At 35.1% G+C, this 13197-nt stretch overlaps 1 protein-coding gene across 4 annotated transcripts; it reads right to left on the reverse strand.

Moving 5' to 3' along the window:
• Positions 1 to 1041: 1041 nt before the first annotated feature.
• LOC113055532 (zinc finger protein 362-like) lies at positions 1042 to 12480 on the reverse strand. 4 transcript variants are annotated; one of them, XM_026221915.1, is made up of 9 exons: positions 12377 to 12480; positions 8350 to 8413; positions 7168 to 7414; positions 6964 to 7089; positions 5746 to 6106; positions 4728 to 4952; positions 4538 to 4616; positions 4149 to 4307; positions 1042 to 3000 (listed from the first exon to the last, which is right to left on the reverse strand). In XM_026221915.1, the coding sequence occupies exons 2-9, from the start codon at positions 8410 to 8412 to the stop codon at positions 2884 to 2886; spliced, it is 1377 nt and encodes a 458-aa protein (XP_026077700.1). In that variant the 5' UTR covers position 8413; positions 12377 to 12480; the 3' UTR covers positions 1042 to 2883. The 4 variants fall into 4 exon arrangements, with proteins under 4 accessions (XP_026077700.1, XP_026077698.1, XP_026077701.1 ...); XM_026221913.1 differs by lacking the exon at positions 12377 to 12480 and adding an exon at positions 11694 to 12269; XM_026221916.1 differs by lacking the exon at positions 12377 to 12480 and adding an exon at positions 11699 to 12259.
• Positions 12481 to 13197: the final 717 nt, after the last annotated feature.

Raw genomic sequence — 13197 nt, forward strand, 5'->3', positions numbered from 1 at the left:
ACTCTTCTAGCGCAAACTTTTTTGATCTAAAAGATCCCCTTCACCAACACAAAACCAGAAATGTGTTGCTTTTAACTCTGGATATTTTCATAATAGATAGAATTTAGCGTTATTATTTTATTATTAGTCATTTTTCAACAAATTCAACAAAAAATTGGTGAAAAAGTTGAAGTCACTGGCTTACCTAATAGTATACGAGCAGGATTTCACAAACAGGACTGCTCTAATATGACAGAAATTTTATTTTTTGGTTTCTTTCCATAACGCAGAAGGCTTCATTTTTAATGAACAGTTCAACCAAACATGAAAACTTGCTGAAAATGTACTCTCCTTCAGGCCTTCCAAGATGTAGACATGGTTTGTTTCTTCATGGAAAGAGATTTGTAGAAATTCAGCATGACATCACTTGCTCACCGATGGATGCTCTGCAGTGAATGGGTGCCGTCAGAATGAGAGTCAAACAGCTGATAAAAACATCACAAATCCTCAAGTAATTAATGTTTTTAAATTCAGACCGTCACTTCTGGTCCAAATACTGGTCTATAACAGCTGCAGATTTCTCCCAATTCAGACCCAACATTGTTCTGAATTATAGACATTTTATCTGGAAGCAGTGGTTTAAAGTTAAAACACTAATGATGGATTTATTTCATACAAACACAGCTTTGGCCTTTACAAAAATGTTAACTGATGGACTGGAGTCGTGTGGATTATCGTGCTGTTTTTATCAGCTATTTGGACTCTCATTCTGACGGCACCCATTCACTGCAGATCATCCATTGCTGAGCAAGTGACGTAATGCTACATTTCTCCAACTCTGTTCCCATGAAGAAACAAACTACATCTACACCTTGGATGGCCTGAATGCTTCGTTTTTGGATGAAGTATTACATTGAACATTTTTCAACATGCAGGTCTCAATAACATCTTGCATAATGCACTTACATAATTCTCACTTAAAAATAAAAATAAAAATAAATAAAAATTTGTAGTTTTGTTAGCCCAGCATGCATAATCATATAATGAGCGCACAGACTGATACAGAATTTTCTCATTTATTTATTTTCTTACTTTTACAAAGTATGTTTCCTCTCCATGTCTTGACTTTGCATGTAGCAGCCAAGGCAAATCTTATAGAGTACCACAATTCAAGACAATTAAAAAGGTATATTTTATAATAACTAGACATGTTGTCATCTTATATAAACTGGTTAACACTTAAGTACTGTATAGTTTATTTACAGCGTGTTCATGCTAGGAAATAAAATTACATAAAAGTACGGAGTACACAAGTAAACACCAATATGGTATAACATATATAGAAAATGTGATGGTAAACAACTAGTGATAAAATGGTTAAGGCTTAAAATGTGTAAAATTAACATGTTAGTCATTAATATTTCAATATGATAATAAGTATAAACATGTACAGTATAATAAGCCAAGGAGGTATTCTAGACATCGATACAGCTACACAAATCTCTTGGGCAACTCTACAGCTTTTTTCCCCCACAAGATTGTTCTCTGGCTGAAAGGCGGTATCTCACAAGAACATGTCCAGGTTATACATTTCACCCCCAAAATCAGAAAAAAAAAAAAAAATAAAAATTGCAAAAAGATATTTTGAACAAAAGAAAATTAAGATTTTTAGGACCAGCAAGATTCTTTTTTTTTTATTATTCATGATAATTAAGGAAATTTTCCATAGAATTCACCTAAACCTACACACACTCTCTCTCTCTCTCTCTCTCTCTCTATATATATATATATATATATGTGTGTGTGTATGTTTGGTTGAATTTTATGATTTTATGGAACATTTTAAAAACTGGACATTATATTATTAATACCATTATTCAAATAAAAACAAATTAAGTACAGTATTTGTATAAGACATTTATAAAATTTATTAAACACATTTATTCAATTTAAAAACTAAGGGACAGGATAAAAATAAGGCCTCGTGCCAAAAAAATACAATAATAATAATAATAATGATCTTCATTTTCTTTTGTGCAAAATATAGTAATCTGGACATTTCCTGACAGCTTTCACTAATCTACAATGTCAAATGCATGCTGACAACCGTAACGTATGAATCGTCGCAGGTTTACACTTTTCATAAGTGTAATTTTTAAATGTTATGCATGTCTATTCTGAAACATCAGAATCTTTTGCCATTTTCATATTCTATTCCTGGCACCAGACCATAACATCTGTGAAGCACTAAGGGATCAATCTAAATGTGCTGATTTGTTTATGAAGTCAGATTCATAACAGTCCTCTTGAGGAGTTAACTTTAATGCTAAAGCGATTTTCATTTCGATGTCCGATTTCTTTTATGTTTAATAGAAATGAAAACATTTTATGAATGACATTATCAAAACACAAGACCATTGGTCTCTAAACCAACTTTGAGTTGCCCAAAAGAAGGGGATTTTTCCCAGACAGCATAGAAAAATATGAGAGGTGATACTGGACTTGGTCCAAGCTTAAAACATACACACGTATGTCCTGTGATTTAATAATGCATAATCCCTACAGTCCCAAACGCTTAGCTGCCCAGAGCAATGCCTTTATTGTCATAACAGACCAGAAACTTTTAAAGCCAAAACTGTGTGGCCTGAAAGTGCTGTGAAACCATCTTTGGATTTCCCGATTATTTCCTCTCAACTCAACGATGAGTTGGAGAAGAGGAATGTGTGTAACAGAAACTTCCCAAACCGCTGCTGTGTTTCGAGCCTCTATACACACAGTCTAATACATGTCGGAATGTTCTCAAAAACTGAAACAAACTAACAAACACACACAAAAATAAATGCAAACCACCTTGGTTTGCTTATGCCAAGACTGGGAAAGATTGACCGGGCCAGGACCAGGGTCTCAGATGAGGGAAATGCGAATGGGAACGCTGGGTGATTCGGTCCTTTGCGGCGAGTGTTGACTCACCAGATGTTCTACCACCGTGTGCTTAGACATGTGTTTCATAAGGTACGTTTCCTGGAAAGAGGCATTATACCACATATTAGATGTTCATGAATCAAGAAAGAAGGATTGCATAGTGCTATAAACTGCCTGAAAATGTGGACTAAATCATAAATCATTTTTTAGGGCTTGCAAGAAAAAAATCTGAATGTGGTACCACTATGGACTTAAATGTAGTAAATAAACCACATATAAATATTTAAATGAATATCTAAATCTTTAAAACAAAAATGGTAAAACTATTTTGTCACTTATGTTATATATTTTGCCATTTTAGTAATGGTTCAAATAGTGGAGCGTGTAAGGAATGCCAGGAGGGGCTCAGGGCTATAGTTTACTAAAACTAAAAACAAAACTATACAGATATTAAAAAATAAAGAAAAATAGACAACCTAAAAAAAATAATAATAATACAAATTTGACAAAACATTTAATGCGAAATATAAAGTATTAATTCAACTATTAATAAAAATATAACAGCATTTTTTATAGCACACTCAATTAAATATTCTCAATTATACTAATATATATATATATATAAAACAACAAAATTTGAAATAAAAAAATATTTAAATTATAATTTTATTTTAAATAGCTTTTTCATTATAAAGTATATATTTTTATAATAATGTGATATTAATATGAAATATGACAATACATAAATCAGAATCAAGATTTGAAAATATATATGAATTGCAGTTCTTAGGTACAGTAACTTGTCACCATTTATTTTCTTATAAAAAAAAATTAATAGTTCTCTGTGGAGACAGAGAGAGAGAAAAAACTTTTCCAGGCAAAATAATTTTTTCCTACAGATTTTTTTATTTTAATTTAATTACATTTTTTTTCTTCAGATCTTACAGTGTGTATGTTTTTTATTTTTATTTTTTAGTGCCATTGTCATGTAAATGCACCCTCTGTTACTGTAAGCTCATAAATACTGCATGCATATTAATTATAAAAGAATCAGCAAAACTCTAAAAAGTTTTTTAGAATACTGCAAGTCACATAATCTTCGCAAAAGTATTCCATGTCAACTACACATCAACCGATTTGATCACACTTGGTTGTTGGTCTAATACTTTGAGAAAAAACTAGCACATCCCACTGTACTGAACACAAGACGGTGGAGGAGCCAGGATGATGAATGCTGTAGTACTTACTGAGGTGTAGGCTCGACCACACATGCTGCAGCAAAATGCCTTGGCGTTTTTGATTGCGTGAGCAGACAAGTGGATTTGGAGGGAGGCGGAGTCAGAGTAAGCGCGGTAACAGTTGGAGCACTTGTAAGGCTTGTCTTTATTATGTGATCTCTGGTGAGACTGCAGGGAGTAAAGAAACACAAAGCTTTCATAACACACAAACACACAGTCACACACTTACCCAGACAGATGACAGCAGAGACAGATATATATATATAGAGGTGTGTGTGTGTATGTGTCAGACATTAAACTAATAAAAATGACTGAAACAAACAAAAATATTACTAAAATTAATACTATGTCATGAAATATGTGAATAATTACCAAAAGAAGAGATATTCGGGTCTTACCTGAAGATTGGAGAGCTGTGTGAAGGACTTTTCACAGCCTGGTTGGATACATTTATATGGCCGATCACCTGTGTGGATTCTGTAGAGTGCCAAAAAAAAAAGCAAGCGCTATATGATGACAAATATCAAAACTTGAAGGTCATTGAGTCAGTCTGGTGGACTCGTGGACAAGCTGAGGTTGAAGAGGTACCTGGTGTGCTGCTGTAAGTGTGAGAGCTGGCGGAAGGACTTCTCGCAGTAGGAGCAGTGATACGGCTTCACCCCCAGGTGAATGCGCAGGTGTTGGGCCAGGTAGGACGCGTTGGCGAAAGTTTTGGTGCAGTGAGGGCACTTGTGAGGCTTTGCTTCCGTGTGGGACTTGGAGTGTATCTGCATGTCTGACTTGGAGAAGAACGTCAGCGGACACACTTTACATCTGCAAGACGAAATGCAAATAATCGTCAGTATTTTTTTCCAAAAACATAGAATCTGGAATATAGGCTATGTGGTCAGTAAAACCTGCAAATGCTATGAAAGCAATTTAGATGACATTTATGCCAGTTTGGAGCCAAATAAAACTCAGTGAAAACACACTTCAATTTGGATTCAGACCAAAAAATCAAACCAAGAGGAGACACATGACAACCAATGTTGAAATATTTAGATTTAGGGCTGTATGATTAATTAAAATAAATGGAAACTGCCTGACGGATTTTCTTTGTTGGCTTTTCTAGACATTGAAATATTACATCAGCAATATTTTACATTTAGTTTATTTCTTTGTTAGTAATAATAATAATACATAATTATTACTATTCTTACTAATATTATTATCTTTCTGATTTTTATATTTTTTAAAAATCTATACATCAACATCAAATTGATGTATAATTAACATTTTTGGCCAAGTTTCTTGGTAGTAGTAGTAGTAATAATAATAATAATAATAATAATAGTAATAGCTAGCTTAATATAGCTTAAAATAGCTAACATTTTTCCCAAATCATGCAGCCCTATTTACTTCTATGCATTTGGTAGATGCTTTTATCCAAAGTGATTTACATTGTATTCAAATTATAAAATTTATCAGTTACTCCATCAGACCCATGACTTTGGTGATGCAAGCGGCATGCTCTATGGTTTATACACAAATTACACTATATGCAATTTATATGCAAACAGTTAATACATTTTTATTTAATATTAAAGATAAAATAATAAAGTTGTACCTGTAGGTTTTGCCCTCTTTGGCAGTGATGCTGACAGTTGATTGGTCGGCTCCAGAGGCCAGGAATGGGTAGGGAACGACAAAGAGCGGCCCAGAGGGGTTTTCAGCTTTGATCTTTTTGCGACCTCGTCCTATGCTCTTCGGAGGAGGCCCAAGCAGTCCTGCCAGTCCTCCGCTGTTCTTGATCACATCCATCCCCGGCCCGCAGGACAGTCCTGAGATGAGGTTTGGGGAAGGTGCGGCGCTCTGACGCGTCTGACTGCTGGTGGTTGGAGTGCTCAGGGTGCTCGGCGTCACGCTCTCTGATGTGTTGTGGTTGGCAGTTCGAGAAGACGTCAGTGACAGTCCTGAAATGAACATTTCTTTAAGGAAAAAATTTGATGAAAATGAATACTACAGGTGATTGTTTCTTCATGGGAACAAATTTGGAGAATTTCAGCATTATATCACTTGCTCATCAGTGGATCCTCTGCAGTGGATGGGTGCCGTCAGAATCAGAGTCCTGATAAAAACATCACAATAATCCACACTAATGGTTTTGCTTGTAAAAGGTGCTTGATCTGTGCATATTTCTGTTCTCTTTCAGATGAGACCACTTTTCCACTGGAGGAAGTGTTATTATGGACTCATAATTTGGCCAGAAGCAACAGTCTATAGTTAAAACATCTTAATGATGGATTTGTTCCTTACAAACATGCAGCTTTTTGGTTCACAAGACATTAACTGATGGACTGGAGTGGTGTGGATTATTGTGATGTTTTTATCAGCTGTTAGGACCCTCATTCTGACGGCACCCATTCACTGCAGAGGATCCATTGCTGAGTAAATGATGCAATGCTACATTTCTCCAAATCTAGAACTCATCTACATCTTGGATGGCCTGAGGGTGAGTACATTTTCAGCTGATATTCATTTATGGATAAACCGTTCCTTTAAAGGGATACTCCACTCCAAATTGAAAATGTTGTCATTAATCACTTAGTTCGTCTTCGGAACACAATTTAAGAAATTCTGCATGAAAACCGGAAGGCTTGTGACTGTCCCATAGACTGCCAAGTAACTTACACTGTCAAGGTCAGAAAAGTATGCTTTTACAGGTTTGGAACGAAATGGGGGTAAGTGATTAATGTCAAAATGTCATTTTTGGTGTGGAGTATCCCTTTAATGTATATCATAGCAAAAACACATTTGCACAAAACAACAATTTGCATTCACACACCTGACAGATGATTCGCTCTGGACGGCTGGTCTATGATTTGCCGCAAATGCCAGTCTTCCCACAATCCTCTTGCTTTAATAGCCGTTTTATCGTCCAGATTCAAGTTTACATCACCCAGAATACGACCTGCTCACATTAAGTGCACAATTAGCATTAAGTGGCTGTCTCAGTGAGCAGATTTGTGTTATGTGATGGAGAGTGTACCTGCGACGGTGCTGCAGGCGGGTCGTGCGTGTAGGGCGATGTCGGCCTGGGTGGTGCTGTGAGCGTGGAGTCCCGGCATCTGCTGCAGCTTGGGCGTTGATATATTGTGCTGCCCACCTTCTGTCACCGTGGGTGGCACCAGTAAGGGCTGCTGGGAAGAGACGGAAGTGGGCGAGAGGTGTGGAGGTCTGATTTTCTCCGCCATGAGCTGTTCTTTGATCTTGTTGATCAGCATGAGGTTATCCAACTGGGGGAAAAAAGAGGGGAAAGTGAGATTAGAACAAACAGATGGTTCAAATCCTCCTGGTTCTGAACTTCTGACATGAGGAGAACAACGTGTTCAATCCTGTAAAGCCTGACATATGAAACAATTCAGAAAGATCGGATTTTGTGAAATGGAAACCTTTAGAAGAAATATATATATACTTAAATTGGTATGTTTTTTTTTTTTTTATTCTGTTTAGTATGATATTAGATACATTGGGCTTTTATGACTCATATTGTATGATATAGTGAGAATATGGAGCCCATGCTCAATGAGGAAAAACAAAGGTTTCAGAGGCTCAAACTGAGCAAAAATATGCAATTTGTTTCAGTTGCTGAAATTAGTATGGCCAAAAAGTAAAATGTAAAATTATTATTTTTTTTACATTTATAACAGTATAACACACTACTTTAAAGAAAATTATATAATTATCAGTTGGCACAGTCTATCTCCAATAACATGAAATATAAATGCTTAGTTTTATGATCAAAGCTCTGTAGTTTCTGAACATATAATGAAATCCAATACAATGTTGATAAACAAATAAACATTCCTCAAAAGCCTGATGATCAAATTTGATTCTCATTTGAACTCATTTTTCAACAACAACAAAATGATGTATGGATAATCAAGTAAAACTACATTGCTTCAGGACATTTAGTGCTGATCTTGAAATATTACTAATAATATTAAAGTTATTCTTATGTTTACTATGTGTTACACTCTAAACTTTAGCATGTGTGTGCCTTTATCTGACTGACTGCTACTTAAGAAAACTAGTAAGCAATAAAGACTTAATTGTCTAGACAAAGATTAAGCCTAGTGCTGAACTTAAGTAAATTATTAATTCTGTTACTATTAGATAAAAGACAAGGATTAATGAAGTCTGCCCATCGATGCATGTCCTTTTTTCTTACCTGACCAGGAATAGAGGGTGGAGGAGGCCAGAAGTATGGATTATTAAATCGAGGTTCTGCCATTCTGAAACACACAGTCAATCAGGCTTAATTAATGATGCTTTAATTTTTTACTTTATGCATTGTAACGTGACTTTTATGTGACCGATTCGAGGCTGAGCACAAACCAAATGGATCTTTTCGGGATTGCATAATTGTTGATGAAAGATTCAAAGATGAAGACGATAACGACAGACAATGACTCAAGGTTTAAGGGGGAAAAAGATGAAGAGGGATCTGAAGGTTTGACTAGGAAACGCAAACCACACAAAAAGGTAACATCCTTTATAAATAAATAAAAAATAATAATAATAAAAAAATTCACACTATGGCTGCTTGGTGGTTCACAAAAATGAGCAATTTGTAACTGAAGGCTCTCGGCTCATATGTGTCTGAATGAGAGTGAGGCGGCTGAAATAAAATGGAAAACTATACTGCAAAGATTAGATCTGAACTCCCATGATTATTTATTGATTAGAAATGCAGATCTAATCCAAGATTACATAAATTAAATTAAAACTCACTGCAGTACATTAGTTACTGTAACATTCCCAACCCATTTAACTTCCATAAAGACATATTTAAGAGCAAAACAGGATGAAAATACTCAAGGATATTAAAAAGCAAAATGTTGGGACTTCATAGGTATCTCAACTGAGATGTAGATGAGTTTGTTTCTTTATCTGGAACAGATTTGGAGAGAAGTAGCAAAGCATCACTAGCTCAGAAATGGCTCCTCTGCAGTTAATGGGTGCCGTCAGAATACTCCAAACAGCTGATAAAAACCATTTAAATGATCCACACCACTCCATTTCTTTAATTATCATTAATAAGCTGTATTACGATGTTTTTAAATGTGAACCATTGCTTCTGTCTTAAATATGTGTCCTATATCTATACTATTGCTTTTTGAAAAAAAAATCTCATCTGAATCAAGAGAATATGCACAGGTCAAGCACTGTTTAAATGAGAAAACAAATATGCAGTGGATTTTGATGTAAGAGGCGATTAACTTTTTTACTAGAGGAAGCATTATCATGCATTATGGACTGATATTTTATCCAGAAGCAACGGTTTGAAGTTAAAAACCTTTTAATGATGGACTGGTTTTTAATCACAAACACACAGCTTTTCACTTCACAAGACGTTAACTGATGGACTGGAGTGGTGTGAATTAATTGTGGATTACTGTGATGTTTTTATCAACTGTTTGGACTCTCATTCTGACGGCACCCATTCACTTTCACAAGTGATGGAATGCTACATTTCTCAAAAATCTGTTCCCATGAAGAAACAATCTCAGAAACAATCAAAGTACATTTTCACCAAATGTAAATTTTTGTGTAAATTTTAACGGAGCAAAAAACATACACTCTTGATGAATCATTAATAATATAGCCAGGGAATTATATTAAGGACATTTTAGGACTAACTTTAACCTTAAAAGGCGTTATTCTTAAAGAATCAATCACTGGGATCACGTACCGCTTTGTGTACCAAGTAAAGCTTCATCATATTGACACTGCCATTGTTTAGAGGCTTTTGCTGTTGGCTTAGGACTTGCACTTATACTACAATTAATTGCAGACTGTGCCTTTAAAAGCATCAGCACATTACTTAAGTATTATTCGTGACACATTGATTTGAATATGATACAACACAGAACAAGCGTTTCGAGCAAACTCACTGTTAGTTCACACACCTACAGCAGTTTACTCAATACTGCTAGACTCAACATGATGCCCAGTGAGAAAATCAAACAAATTACATCTTCCTAAAGCATTTTCTTTCAATGCTTGCATTGTAATGGCAACTTCTTCAAATTATGTTGGTCATATCACAAAGCTCGTAAGCAGCAAGCATGATTTAAAAACAACGTTGATTGCAAAGTCACAAAATAGAAAATATTTGAGTATTTGAATGTTAAAACCTAGAAATGTCAAATGCATATGTAAATGTGGCAGATTAATTTGGAAAAGTGAAAACTCTAACCCACAGTTTTAACAGGAAGTGAAACAGAAACCCTTTCAGCATCATTAAGGAAATATTCAGCAGGGTCTGGGCTCATATATTTGGACATATCGCTTTTATTATTTTTGGCTCTGCTAAATGAATTTCTCTTCAAGGCCCCTTAGTCAAACACTCTCAAGACCCATAAGCACTGCCAAAACATTCATAGCACAGTGTCATGGACATAATGCAAGAAAATGATATGGCTAAAGTAATCAGACCGTATGGAAACGTTTCCAAAACCAGCTTGGCAAGGTTTTTGAAAGGGCGGAAAGATGAATGTGACTGTCCTGTTTGTTCAATACAATCACTTCAAGGAATCCTTTCCTTCTGCATTCTGGTCATTTTGACCCGGAAATAATCTTCTTTTTCCTGTACAAGCTGGTTAATTTTATCAGATTTGAATAAAGTCTACCGACTTTGCTCACACAGAGTATAACAACTTCTCCCACCCCCTTTTTTTTTGTTGTTGTTGTTGAGCTGTTCCCAGTCAGAAATTGCTTATAAATATTTAATTACGCTATATTATCACTAAATATTGAATTCAATCTTTTTATTAGCTTGTTTTATTTCACTTAGCACAGGTTTTGTGTTTCCTTTGAAACTGATTTATTATAGACCTCAATGATCTGAGCTCATGCACCTCAGTTTTTTTTGAGAACACTGACAAAATGATCCACAAATAATGCTTGTTTCACTCAAAAACTGAGGTTGAAAAAGAAAGACTTATTGAAAGAAACAAGTTAACAAAAAGATTGAATCTAAAATTTGATGAGAATACAGCATAATGAGAGATTTACAAGCAACTTTAAAAAGGCAGTAAACAATGGTTTCAAATGCAAAATACGCTTCAGAGTATATCAAATTACTATGAAAATGTCTTTAACTAATACTTAATTAGCACAGAAATACACATACAATGCTATTTCCATAGTACTTCAAGTATACCAAGAATACCATGGTACAACCATAGTAAATGTCCCCCAAAAAAACAAGTACTATTTGGGTGACCATTCATCTGGTATAAAGATGCATTACAATTACAGTTTTACGCTATAATAGTGTAAAGCTGCATTTTAGAATTAAATTGACAAAGATTTCTACCTGCATCCCCATTTAAATGACGCTGATGTGAAGTGTGAGTAACATGCTGCCTACCAACATTTAAAAAATAAAAGAATAATTAGCAAATAAAAGCACCCAGCAGCTTTAAACGACATGTACATATCAAATAAACATTTTGGTGAAGAATGACACGTCTCTGAGTCTTTGATATAAACCGAAATAAAACTTACTCAACTTTTTCTTTTATTCTATCGGCATCCTTGAAATCATTCTCAATTAAAGCACGCCGCCTTTGATCAAACATCAAATTAAAAACACTCGCAAAAGAGCGCGAGCGGACGCGTTTCGTGGCTTCTGAGAGTCCGGGTCCCCGGTGTCTGCCTCTCCCACATTCTCAGACAGTTTTATTAAAAATTTCAGACAAAAGGAAAACAAAAATGGCAGCCTGTCTTATTTTTATAAGGACAGGGCGCCATATTCTGCAGATCCCATTTTTTTAGCGACAAAAATACATCGCGTGAAATCAGATCAAAAGAGCGAGGTGTAAAACGCCGCATTATTTGCATTAAGTGAGCGAATGATTGTTTACTTAGATCTGCAGGTTTGAATAGCCCGGCTGGAGGAGGAAAAAAAACAGAGGAGGAAAAAAAAACGAAAGACTTCCTACAACAATCATGCGATGCGAACAAATCACGCATCTCTCCCGCGAAAATGTAACATTTATATCATGACGCAATAATGCACGAGCGTGCATTTGCAACATAGTTGCAACACGCGTTCGCTTTTGATTTTTTTCTTTTATTTGAACTTTTTGCTCACTCGAATGACGTCTAGCGTCGCTTCAATGCATCATGCAAATGTCCCAAAAAAATTGTATTCAGTCGTTAAAATGAGCAGAACGCGACAGACGTACCTTGCACACCTCGACGGTGGATTTATTAGATTTAATGAAAGGTTCAGATGTTCTTTCGGCTTTGCCTTCAGAGGGAGTTCAGACCTTCCGGGTCGCCTGCCGTTCACTTCTGGGTGCTGCAGGCACTCTGCTAGAACAGCGAAGCCATATATGACCAAATATGCATCAGAGCTTTTGACATTAAAATATTCATAAAAACCATGACTTATTAGCATTTGTTTTACTCCTATGAGAGGTCAGAGAAGTGATGTCCAGGATATGGGGCTCAAAACAGCAGACACTGAGATATGGAGTCATAAAGAACATATGAGTTTTCTATTGAAATACGACATTGATTTGTAGCAACATTAAATAATTGCATTACTTATCTATTTATACATGTATGACTTATGAATGTAGATTGGATTATTTTATAGGTATAGAATACAATAGAAACAAACAAAGACAATACAATATATACTAATAATCAGAATTTGGACACATTTACTATTATTATTTACAATTTTGTTTCATCTAAATAGTCATCAGAAGAATTATGAGTGACCTGAAGAAATGAAAGTGGAACAAATCCATTATGTATGCTTCAGAGCTTCCTTTTTTTTTTGGTCTACATTTCAGCTAAGATGTGATCTTTTACATAAATAATGTTTCTTAAACTTCATGTGTTCCAACTCATCTGTTTTTTAAAAAAAATACAGTTTTTTTAAAATAATTTATAGTGTGTGAAATTCACCTGTAAGTGTCTATAAAATAAACTGCAATCATATAAGACTTTAGATGAAAAGGTTTATAATGATGAGTAACATAAATAGTTTAAAATA

Source organism: Carassius auratus, chromosome 36 (assembly GCF_003368295.1).
Source record: "Carassius auratus strain Wakin chromosome 36, ASM336829v1, whole genome shotgun sequence".
Classification (NCBI taxonomy): Eukaryota; Metazoa; Chordata; class Actinopteri; order Cypriniformes; family Cyprinidae; genus Carassius; species Carassius auratus.